The sequence below is a fragment of the Apiospora hydei genome (assembly GCF_038363865.1).
Source record: "Apiospora hydei strain CBS 114990 chromosome Unknown utg000003l_segment0_segment0, whole genome shotgun sequence".
NCBI lineage: Eukaryota > Fungi > Ascomycota > Sordariomycetes > Amphisphaeriales > Apiosporaceae > Apiospora > Apiospora hydei.
In genome coordinates, this window is record NW_027117362.1 from 2,137,012 (window position 1) to 2,149,308 (window position 12,297).

The 12,297-nt window shown below is 52.5% G+C and overlaps 4 protein-coding genes across 4 annotated transcripts; 3 read left to right on the plus strand and 1 right to left on the minus strand.

The window, feature by feature from the left end:
• Window positions 1-975: 975 nt before the first annotated feature.
• Window positions 976-3,740, plus strand: PG997_002475 (uncharacterized protein; the record flags this gene model as incomplete). The annotated part of the gene is made up of 3 exons (XM_066806790.1): window positions 976-1,026; window positions 1,124-1,938; window positions 1,961-3,740. 3 exons carry the CDS (start codon window positions 976-978, stop codon window positions 3,738-3,740), a joined length of 2,646 nt encoding a protein of 881 aa, XP_066674086.1.
• Window positions 3,741-4,203: 463 nt separating this feature from the next.
• PG997_002476 (Enoyl-CoA hydratase/isomerase) lies at window positions 4,204-5,226 on the minus strand (the record flags this gene model as incomplete). Its single annotated transcript, XM_066806791.1, has 2 exons — window positions 4,204-4,934; window positions 5,091-5,226. 2 exons carry the CDS (start codon window positions 5,224-5,226, stop codon window positions 4,204-4,206), a joined length of 867 nt encoding a protein of 288 aa, XP_066674087.1.
• Window positions 5,227-6,131: 905 nt separating this feature from the next.
• On the plus strand, window positions 6,132-6,904 carry PG997_002477 (uncharacterized protein; the record flags this gene model as incomplete). The annotated part of the gene is made up of 4 exons (XM_066806792.1): window positions 6,132-6,134; window positions 6,209-6,326; window positions 6,420-6,725; window positions 6,810-6,904. 4 exons carry the CDS (start codon window positions 6,132-6,134, stop codon window positions 6,902-6,904), a joined length of 522 nt encoding a protein of 173 aa, XP_066674088.1.
• Window positions 6,905-8,687: 1,783 nt separating this feature from the next.
• Window positions 8,688-11,180, plus strand: PG997_002478 (DNA repair helicase RAD25; the record flags this gene model as incomplete). Its single annotated transcript, XM_066806793.1, has 4 exons — window positions 8,688-8,946; window positions 8,985-9,407; window positions 9,542-10,565; window positions 10,631-11,180. 4 exons carry the CDS (start codon window positions 8,688-8,690, stop codon window positions 11,178-11,180), a joined length of 2,256 nt encoding a protein of 751 aa, XP_066674089.1.
• Window positions 11,181-12,297: the final 1,117 nt, after the last annotated feature.

Consider the following 12,297-nt stretch of genomic DNA (forward strand, 5'->3'; position numbering starts at 1 on the left):
GAAGAAGAGACATGCATGTCCGGTCATGTAGATATGCTACCACAGCTTTTTGGCCTCCCGGGTGTTTCTTGTTACCTAACGAACAGGTCATTATGTCTATAACTTCATTAGGTAGATACGATATCTACAGATATTCGCTGAAACCCACCTACCTGCACGCCATATACCTATTGGGTCGATGGGGTAAAGAAACAGTCAGATGTGCCCGACAAACACTGCCCAAGCCGGCATGCGGCATCGAAGACATTGAAGCAGCGCGGTGATAAGTGAAACCACCTCAAGCCAATCTGGCTTCCTTACCCCGGTCATTGTAGCGTGTTAGCACCACTAACCTCGACTTACATGCACCTATGAGTCTCCTCAATGCAAATTCCGTGTTCCTGATTTGATGTTCTTCTCCTCCCGGTAGAAGCTCGTACAGAGTCACCTCCATCGAGAGGAAGCTGGCGGAGGACCTTCTCTCGTCAGCCTCAGCCTCGGCTAGCAACATGCATACTTTATTGCATTTATTCTGTCTCTTACCCGACATTTCGAATGGATTATCCGGGGCGTGTTGCGTCCATATGCAGGGCAATCCGGGCAACGAAGGAAGAGACGAAGACGAGAGTAAATGAAAAATCGCGTGCATGAGTTTCCTGTTTTTCTTTGGTTTGGTTCTGGGTTGGCTGTCTTGTCTCGCCTCGCCTTGGTTTGCTTCCAAGCCTTGCAACTCGAGGGTGCTTCTCCCGCTGGTGGCTCGCTCTCACCGTCCGTCCATACCTAACGTCCCACACCCCCACCAAAATACTAGTACTGTAATCGGAAGACGGACACCAACTTTCTACCTACATTCCCATGTAGCTGTTGCGCTACGGCGATGACTCCCACTCTTATATATATCACTTGAGGAAAAACTGTGAATGATCTGAGACACTCCCGACGACGACGAGGAAGCCCCGGTCGCTATCCGACGGCCCTTGGCTCTTTTTTGATACCATGGACTCTCCTCGGCCCGCTGTCGATCTGGAGAAGGAATTAACGTGTTCCGTAAGTTTGGGCCCCCCGCCAGTTCCAGGTTTCAAGGCCATGTCGCTCTGCCGGCTCAGCTTTCACCGCTCACTAATACATCGTGCACGGCGACCAGATTTGCACCGAGGTTCTGTACCAACCTTTGACGCTCCTCGACTGCTTGCATACTTTCTGTGGCTCTTGCCTCAGGGACTGGTTCAGCTGGCAAGCGAGCGCGGCCGAGAACTCGCCCAATCCCCCACCTAACAACGCCAACATCGCAACCTGCCCGTCATGCCGCGCACCGGTCAGGGACACCCGGCACAATGCCACCGTCGCAACCCTTCTCGAGATGTTCCTGGGCGCCCATCCGGATAAGGCGAGATTGGATGCCGACAAGGATGAAATGCATCAAAAGTACAAGCCGGGCGACAACGTGCTGCGGAGGATACGAGTTCCGGAGAAGTCCCCGGAGGAACAAAGGTTGGATGGGCTGGAACGGCAAATGCTGGAGCAAGCCCGTGAGCTGAGCTTGCGCGATGCTGGTGTCTCCTCCTCATCGGGGCACAGACAAGCGCGCCATCGACGGGAACAACACGTGCGCGACCACGAAGGGAGCAGTCGCTCGGATAGAGAAAGCAGTCGCGACTCGAGGCACCGTGATGATACCCGTGATCGAACTCGCAGAGCCAACCGGGAGGAAGAACGACGACGAAGAGCTGCGACGGACCCGGACGGTCTTTTGCGACCGGGAGGTACTTCCTCGTCGGAAGAACGAAGGCATCGGCGAGGCGACTCGCGGCGACAGTCGCGCGAGTCATCTAGGACAGGACGGAGAGCTGTTGAGCACCAGTCATCTATACGGTCCTTGATTAGCTCCTCGGATGTGGATTCGCGGGACATGGAAAAGGAGATCGAGGACTTTGCCCGTCAGATACAGGAGGAGGGACTGTTGGACGGGGCTGGATCTTAGCAATCTCGACCTTGCTCAGAATGACGAGTTGAGTCGCAAGATTACGGAAGCTTACCGAAGGCGACAACTTTTAAGGTCCCGCCAGGAATCAAGCAGGAGAAATAACAGCAGTCCATCCCACCGCCCTGAAATAGCTGCATCATCTTCAAGGCCGCCAATTTCGGATACTTCGCGGTCAAGTAGTAGGAACAGAGCCAACTCCGCAAATGCCAGGTCCAGCAGCTCAACGAGTATATTTGACGACAGAAGCCGACCACCAGTCACAGCCACACATCTCGAAGTACGGAATAACCCCGAACGGCGCCGGAGGAGGACAGCGAGTACGGGCCGCAGTGCGACGGACCCGGTACGGCCTAGCACTGCAGAACCTCGACCAACGACAAGATCTCAGACGGACCTCACGCTCCGGCAACAGGCACATGAATTGAATAACCGCCGCCCGTCTGTCGCCGACTCTAGGAGCTCTAGCATGCCGACGGGAATCGCATCCCGCCAGACCAATGCTGGCGCAACATTCAGCGAGCGAGCTTCCGCGGCCCAGCACCCTGCCTCGCCACCTCTAGGGGGTGCTCCAGAAACTGCTAGTGGTGCGTCTAGTAAAAGGAGGCCTGCCAGTCTCGTCGTTTCAGCCAGCAACCCTTTGCCAAGTCTAGGGATGCCCACTTCGCCTAATCATGGACGGACGAGGTCGATGTCCCAATACTATTCCGAACCATCGATTAGTTGCTCTCGATGTAGTCGATCGCACATCGAATACGACCTGCACTACAACTGTAGCATATGCCTCAATGGAGACTGGAACCTTTGCCAGGACTGTTATCGGAGAAAGCAAGGCTGCCTCCACTGGTTTGGATTTGGGTATTCTGCTTTCAAGAAGTGGGAGAGGGCTCGGGATAAAGCCCAAGCAGAGGGGAACGAACAGTTTGAACAGCCGCACATGCTGACCTCGAATCGCTACTTGCCACCCAAAACAACTCCAGGAGGCGCTGATGGCAGGAGGACCATGACTACCGAGGACCCCATGAAGAGACTACAGAGTGGAATGTTCTGTGCGCGATGTTCCACCTGGGCTAATGAGTGCTACTGGCGATGCGACTATTGCAACGAAGGCGACTGGGGTTTCTGCAACAACTGCGTCAACCAAGGTTGTTGCTGCACACATTCCCTGTTACCGTTGACGCACTTTCCGCACCCGTCATCTCATAACAGCCCTCCAGCGAGCCCGCGTTCGCCAAGGCCACCACCGCCCTCAGCAAGTCTACTTACGGGCCCGAATGCCATTAGTATCGGCAACTTCAAGGCCTTGACTTTCACCACAACTTGCGACATATGCCGTGTGGCCATCGCGCCGAGTCAGAGCAGGTATCACTGCTACTCGTGTACCAGCACAGTTGTGCCAGACACGGAGCCTGGGGACTACGATATTTGCATGCCTTGCTACGACGGACTGTTGTCTTCTCACCGCATATCTGCAGAAAATGGACCAGATGGGTGGGGACGATGCCCGAAGGGCCATAGGATGGTAATCGTTGGGTTCGAGGACACGCGGGTCGGCCAGCGTCGCTACGTTGTCCAAGACCTCGTGGGTGGCTGGGATCTACATATGGAGCCATATACTTCTTCGAATTCCGCAGAGCAACAGCTAGAGCTACAAAAGTGGTGGTGGTACGGCCCTGGCCGCTCGAAGATAGAGCGTCTGGTTACTGTTGATGTAGCCGCCACGGCGCCAACAGGGCCACCGTGGTCTACCGATTTCCCCCACATGGCGGCTGTGGCATGAGGACGGTAGCGAAGTGGTCCTGGTACCCGCACGCGAGCTCCGACGATGAGCTATTGTTCCTCGTGGAGCAGAGGTTATGGAGGTGGAGGATGTGAACTCGGACTGGTTTTTCGGTTGCTACATGGGGGCTACTGGTTTGTTTCCGGCACCGTATGTCAGGGTTATTGGGAACGCGGCAGACAACAGGTGAAATAATGTGTAGCCTTGCAAAGGGCCACATAACGTGGATACTTTCTCTATACCAAAGGTCTTGATGTCGGAAGGGATGTCGTAATCGTACCCCTAAGGTCAGTTGCTCACGGTAATCACGATGCGATGAGTAACGTCGTATATGAATCCAAAAAAGAAACTTTTATGAGACTTGGTTGTTAAAATGGCTGTCATACGCCTAGATCCTGCGTTGTTGCGGCCCTGGCGTGACTTGCCATAACATTCTTTTACCGAATCCTAGTCCTTCCCCTTTTTACTGATTTGTCCACTCGGCCTTCTTCTTCTCGGCAAACGCCTTCATACCGATTTTCTGATCCTGGCTCCCAAACAGACTGTGGAAGACCCGTCTCTCGAATTCGACGCCGTCCCGCAGGCCCAGCTCCTGGCTCTTGTTGACGACCTCCTTGCCGGCCTGGACGGCGACGCGCGAGTGGCCCGCAATGGTCTCGGCCGTCTTGAGCGCGCCCTCCATGAGCTCGTCGTACGACTTGAAGGCGCGGGCTGCGAGCCCCCACTTCTCGGCGTCGACGCCGGAGAAGGAGCGGCCCGTGAGGATGAGCTCCATGGCCTTGGACTTGCCGATGGCGCGCGTGAGGCGCTGGGAGCCGCCCGCTCCCGGGACGGTGCCGAGCTTGATCTCGGGCTGGCCGAAGTTGGCGGCTTCGGTGCAGTAGAGAATGTCGCACATCATGGCGAGCTCGCAGCCGCCTCCCAATGCGTGGCCGGACACGGCGGCGACGATGGGCTTCTTGATGCGCGTGGTCAGGTCTGACCACGACTCGATGAAGGAGCTGGTGTAGGCGCCCGCGAAGGTCAGCGGCGCCATCTCTTTGATGTCCGCGCCCGCGGCGAAGGCCTTCTCGGAGCCCGTCAGCACGATGGCTGATACCGTGTCTGAGGACTGGAAGTCCGTCAGGGCTTGGTTCAGTTCTGTGATCAGGGGGGTGCACAGGGCGTTGAGGGCCTTGGGCCGGTGGAGGGTCACTGGTGGTCTGTGTTAGTGGTATATTCAACATGTGATTTCTGCCCCTCAAGCATCAGGAACGCATTGTGCCTTCTCGATGAATACGAATTTGAAACCAAGAATATTTGACGATTCCACTTTTGATATAGAAAATTCTCAGGCGACTAGTGATTTACCTTGGCCAACACCCGGTCTGGGCTCCGATACGTGAATGTATTCATAGGACTTTGCCGAGTAGCACCGGACTATCTTGGGGAGAGTGGAGGGCTGCAGACGGGAGGCAACTGGCCTCAGAGTCCGGAGGGCTTGCATCGTGTACGACTAGTAAAAACAGAGAGACCTTGACAGGAGGTAAAGTGGCTACTGAAGAGACGATGAGAAAGATAACGAGTTCGGCAGATGAGAAGTTCAATTGGTCCAGTCAATTACCGAAGTCTTACAGAAGGATGGAGGAACAAGCCCATTCCAGTATGCCGAGGATAGCCTGTCGACGAATTGACAGCAGCTGGAGCCGATGAGGTCAGAGCTCCCCAGACAGACAGATCCTCCCTGGCGCCCCGTCGTGGGCAAGGAAAGAGCTCCTTGGGCGTAGAACAGCATCAAGCCAATCAGAAGGCCGCCAAGGAACACCCATGGAAGCAACTAGCGGCTCATTAAAAAGGGGGTTAGGTGCTTGCGTGGCAGTTTGATAGATGTGGCGGGCCAATAAGGCTAGTGTGGCTCAGGCAACACCCAAACTCACGCAACTCAATGCAGCGGACGGGGGTGTTTTGGGGGCCAGAAGCCCAGAACGGGGGCTTGGGGGGGGCTTGGGGCGTCACCTCTCAGCCTAGCAGGCCAGATCAACCCCCGTTGGCCTAAAGTAAAGGCTCACTGCGCTTTTTGGGTTGCGCTGAACCTAGACCAAGAAAGTTCCCCGTCGCCGCGCCTCGAGAAATTGTAGCACTTCTGCTATTCGCATCCATTTACTTAACACCTACCTACCTGTTCATTCACTCATTCTTCTTTATTCCGACAAGGACTCGGCAAATCGATTCTACGTACATCTCCGATCCGCATTTCCAGTCTGCATCTTGATTCCAGACTAAACGTTCCAACCGCAACCCACTCAGTATCAGCACATTACTCCCACGCACGACCGAACAGCTATTCACGATGGAGAGCCTTGAGGAACAAACCCCTTCGCGGCCGTCCAGGCCCAGACATCGAGGCTGCAAATGGTGCGGCCACCCCTATGCGCCAATTGGCGACCGATGGAAGAGAGCATAGCTTATCGCTAACACAATATCTACAGCATTACCAAGCGCTCCTCGACAAGTCAACACCCTACGTCACGTACCGATGGGTCGGCACTGCCACCTTTCTCTTGATGTTCTTCCTTCGCATCTTCGTTGCGCAGGGCTGGTATATCGGTATGTCTCTTGGATTTCCTTTTGCGATAGCAAAAACGTCTTTTCCCGAGGACACATGGGCTAGATCATGGCGCTAACAACCGGGAATCGCAGTGGCGTATGCGCTTGGCATCTACCTCCTTAACCTCTTCCTCGCCTTCCTGCAGCCCAAGTTCGATCCCTCGGCCGAAGCCATGGACAGCGGCATGGATATGGAAGACGGCTCGGCCGGTGGCCTGCCTACAAAGCAGGACGAGGAGTTCCGACCCTTCATCCGTCGCCTTCCCGAGTTCAAGTTCTGGTACGCCGCGACCAGCGCGATCGGTATCGGCTTCATGTGCTCTTGGTTCGAGGTCTTCAACGTCCCCGTCTTCTGGCCGGTCCTAGTTATGTACTGGATCATCCTTTTCGTCCTTACCAGTAAGTCTCCTTGCTCCTTCTGTTCTCCTACGAGTAAGACGAGTCCCGAGTAGAACAGTGACTGACAATTGTTTGCGTACACAGTGAGGAAGCAGATCCAGCACATGATCAAGTACAAATACGTCCCTTTCTCCTTCGGCAAGGCGAAGTACGGTGGCGGCAAGGCCAGCACGTCATAAGCTATGATAACTTGTCCCGCGAGCAGAGGAAACCTCACTACAAGAGATGTAGGAGACGGCGCGCTCTGCGCATGTAGCAGTGCGACAAAGGTACCAATATACCTAGTTGGAAATGAATAACAGCAAGGCGGCTCTCATGCCCCATGTGACGGATTACGAAGTGGACATTTCCGATCAGTTGATCTTGTACAAAATGGGCGAAACGGAACGGCGCATCAACAGTAGAGGCGTTGGAACTCCCCAGGAACGCACCCTGCAGGGGCTTCATTGAGGGGCAACTGTACAGTTTTATATATCCAGCTGTGTGGATGTAGGCAATCGGGAGGGAACAAAGGTTTCACGGTAGATAGCCGGTGAAGGTGCAGGGTTACCGACTCACGCCGATGGGTAGACTTTGTAATGAACAGTAATTTCACATTCACGATTTGTTCCTGCTCTTGTTTCTTACATGGCTTCTTCCGTTTACAAGCAGCTGTCTATGGCAGGCAGTTGAACATGGCTTTACAGGGGTGCCTGGGTGTTTGCGGAGAACTTGGTATTTGCAACAGGTGGGCGGGTAAGGTTCCAGGAGTGTCACAGATGCTTCTGCCGGCCATTCAAGAGAACACATTACTGCATGGTTTTTTTTTTTCCATTTGAGGGGGTTGGTCATCCCAATCACTGCTTCCAGGAGATGATGGTGGCAGGTGAAGTAAGGGGGAAAGCATATGCATGGAACTGACACCACCCCTAAGTTTCTTCTTGCCATTAACTTCATATAAACCATCTTCCAGACGTAGTGTCACAGTTTCCTTACGAGACTGTGCCTCTAGATCTCATATGTCTGTTAAAAGACCTTAATATCGCTCATTGGCCGGGTGGTATAGAGAGCTAGTCGCGATCCTGGGGTAAGCTACTTAATGCAGGTGTATAGGCTGTAAATTGGTTTCATTCAGCCATCCCAGTGAGTTTCTACTCTACTATAGATGTCTGCTGTAAGTCACCTCTATTACTGCAAAAATGGTGGTATAAGGCCCAAAGGTATACCTACGGGGTATTGCTACTATCGAGAAAATACCTAGCCGTGATTCTCCAAGACAGTGGCTGCAATGCCTCCCATGCATACAAGAACTTCCAGCCTGCCGACTTGGGAATATTACTAGTACGATGAACAGAGAGGAAGTGAACCGCGGTGAACTAGAATCATTGCATGGGATGTGTCGGTTTTTCTCGGCTGGTTATTTGCTTCGAGGTCAACCGATGTTCAACGAAAGTTACGCCAACATAGTGGAACCGCAGTGAACATGAGTCAAAAGAGATGCCTAAATATATAAAGCAGCCAGTCCTTTTCTAGGAAATGTTTTATACTTGCTTCCCACTATTCATCGGCAGAATCAGTAACCATTCAGCCATTTACTCCAGAAGTGCCGTTAACGAGACTGCGGACTAATCACCTGAAGATCTACGTGTCGACACTTCAATAAACAACCAAACAAACAATTGAATACAAGTTTAACAACCCCATCTGTGGCCGTTCTTACACCTTTAAGACTGGCTGTGGTTTACTCGGGCCACTATTCATTGACCCGTCGTCACTATCCCAACATTGAATTCGAGAAATCTTGAGATCGGTACTTCGGTACTTTACCGCTACCCCATTGGCAGCACTGGGAAATTCTCCGATTGGATAACGACCACCTAGATTACTAAGAGATTCGTTCCCTTGTCAATTATCTACATTCCCGTCATTCCACCTCGTCAGCCTGGACTCGTACTCCAGAACAACACACCTACATCGCCAAAGATGCCTGTCAAGCGTAAAGCATCTGGTAACGTGGCCGGTGCTGCCAAATCAGGCAGAACATCGAGTGTCTCAACACCTGGACCTGCGACACCAAAGGACATCGATAGCGACGAGGAATCCGATGATGTCGTTGACGACACCCAGCCAGGCGAGGAGCAGATCCAGAATGCTATTGACCGATTCTCCCTGGCACATTACCAGGACAAGCAAGTCCGTGGCCCTATGGACAATGCGAGCAGATTCTTTGGACATGGCAGGCGTGACTTTTCCTACCTTCCCTTGAAGCCCGACTACCAGACCCGACCGATCTGGGTCGACCCCAGCGAGGACGCATTATTCTCGAGAACTTCAGTGCGCTTGCCGAGCAAGCCAAGGACTTCCTCATCACCATCGCCGAACCGCTGTCCCGGCCGACATACCTCCACGAATATTCACTCACTACCCACAGTCTGTACGCTGCCATCTCGGTTGGTCTGCAGGCCCAAGATATCATCAACACACTTGAACGCTTCTCGAAAACGCCCCTGCCAGAGTCCATCCGGATGTTCATCCAGAATTCCACGCAAGCATATGGAAAGGTGAAGCTTGTCATTAAGAACACCAAATACTACGTCGAAAGTAACGACCCGGAGGTCCTTCAGAAGCTCTTGAAGGATCCCGTTATTGGCCCCCTTGCGAGTACAGGGTACAGATACTATCAAGCTCACTGCCCCGACTATGGTTGGTTTGGTGATTCCTGGTACTTCAAACGCTGCTGGTGTACAGCAGGCAGCACTACGGCAGCCAGACAAACAGCAAGGTGCATCAGCGGAGGAAGCCAAGCCCGAACAAGCATATCAAGCCCTAGGGGGTAGATGATGATGATGACAACGGAGAGGACGTACACGCTTTTGAGATCCCGGATACAGCTGTCGAGAAGGTGCAAAAGCGGTGTCTCGACATTCAGTTCCCCATCCTTGAGGAATACGACTTCCGAAATGATGACCGAAACGCGAATTTGGAAATCGACTTGCGGCCGGCGACACAGATCCGATCTTACCAGGAGAAGAGCCTCAGCAAGATGTTTGGTAACGGTCGAGCCAAGAGTGGTATTATCGTTTTGCCCTGTGGTGCAGGCAAGACGTTGGTGGGCATCACTGCTGCCTGCACTATCAAGAAAGGTGCAGTGGTTCTATGCACAAGTACTATGTCGGCCCATCAATGGCGGCAAGAATTCTTGAAGTGGTCCAATATCAGACCTGAGGATATCGCTGTTTTCACAGCAGACAACAAATCGCGGTTCCCAGGCAACACGGGCATTATCGTCACCACATATCCCATGGTGACACAATCTGGCAAGCGCGCACACGATTCCCAGAAGATGATGGACTTTCTGACTCAGCGAGAATGGGGTCTCATGCTCCTCGATGAAGTTCACGTCGTGCCTGCCAACATTTTCCGCAAGGTCTCCTCTCAGATCAAGAGCCATTCGAAGCTGGGATTGACTGCTACGCTTCTTCGAGAAGACGACAAAATCCAGGATCTGAATTTCCTGATTGGCCCGAAGCTCTACGAAGCCAACTGGATGGAGTTGTCAGAGCAAGGTCATATCGCTAAGGTTCAGTGTGCGGAGGTTTGGTGTCCTATGACAACAGAGTTCTACGATGAGTACCTCAGGGCATCTGACCGAGGAATGAAGGCCAACCTCTATATCATGAATCCCCGAAAGATCCAGGCTTGCCAATTCCTCATCGACTACCACGAGAAGCGAGGCGACAAGATCATTGTGTTCTCGGATAACGTTTACGCCCTGAAGGAGGTTGCTCTAGCTCTCGGAAAGGCCTACATTTGTGGTTCCACAGGTAACAGTGAGCGTATGCGGATTCTGGACAACTTCATGTACAATCCAGCCGTCAAGACCATATTCTTGTCCAAGATTGGAGATACGTCACTCGATCTACCAGAGGCAACATGCTTGATTCAGATCTCGTCGCATTACGGATCTCGCCGACAAGAGGCGCAGCGTCTGGGCCGTATCCTTCGGGCAAGCGTCGTTCCGACGAAGGGTTTAATGCCTTCTTTTACTCCCTCGTATCGAAAGACACCCAGGAGATGTATTATTCGACAAAACGACAGGCTTTCTTGGTGGACCAAGGGTACTCTTTCAAGGTCATTACTCAACTGGCAGGCATGGAGCAGATGGAGGGGCTCGCTTTCGCGACTGCCCAGCTGCGGAGGGAGCTCCTGCAAAAGGTAATAGTGGATACCGAGTCCTCGCGAGGCCATGACGACGGCGATCCGACCGACGATCTCTTCTACTCCACCAAGGGACGGAAGAAGGGCGTCAGGCGCACGGCAGGCATGTTGGAGGGGCTCAGTGGTGGCCAAGATATGGCTTATATCGAGCAGAGGAAGAGCGCGAACAAGAACTTGAAGAAGAAGCCGAAGGAGAGCAATGCTTTCTTCAAGAAGATTGCGCGCGAGAAGGAGAGACTGAAGTCGCAGCAGCAGTAAAATGGCTCATACATCTGCATTTTCGAACGTTCGGGGTTAGGGATCTGGCGTTTTCTTGGCTCCTAGGATGGTAGAGCCGTCATTGCATTGGAAGGCGCAGCTGTACAAACTGGTATACCCTAGATAAGGAAAATGAATTTGAGACACGGATTTGCTTTTAAAAGATAGGCAATAATGAATTTGAATTTGATATTTCAAGTCTTCTATTGGTCTAGAGTGTTCTGCATCCCGCTGTCAGCTACGCCACTGTAAGCCAACGATCTGACCGCCGCCTACTCCGTTCGTCAGTGCCTTCAACCAGACACTCGTCCGGAGGAAGCCCCTTGCCAACGCTCATCGCATAACTGATGGATCCAATGAAACACCAAGTATAGTAACACTTGAGTTGACACTCGAGTAAACACTCGAATAAACGATGCTTGTGTGACAACTGACTATGGATATGGCTGTTAACACTTCAAATGTTACATGTTGGGTGAATGCGGGCTGTATTGATTATTCCGGTGTCTTGTTGATGCCTCTGCTGCTCCGTTGCCAGTCAGCTATCCTATGATCGATCTATCGTCGAATACCTATAAAGATCGCATAGGCGCCGATACATTTTCTGGGTTTACCCTACTACCCGACCGTATATTCGCCCGTCGGGTTGTTGAGTTGTAATCGCGGCTGTCGTGCTTATCACTCAATACTACCGTACCAACCTATATGCCATTCTGGTTGGATCTATTATAGCAGTGATACACTGTCTGCACGACAGGGATGCATCTGTAAGGAGCCAAGGAAGCCAATTCGGCAATGCATAGTTGTGCCAATGAGGAAATAGATCGGGATCTACCTGTCAACCCTCGTGGTCCGAACTACGGGTTGCTATTGGACAACTGGCACCTTGATAGATGATACCATCTCCCAAAGCAAGCCGCAAAAAGCAACATGATATATCACTTCTTCCCTTTTTCGAAAATGTTGAGATACTCCCTTATCATACATAGGTCTAGGCCTTGCGGGATGCCGTCGGTATGGTCGAAAAAGGGAGAAACAGTACTCGGGCGAAGTGAAACCGAGAATCATCAATGCCAGAATGAGGAGATAAGGCAAACTGACATCATCACACCGACTG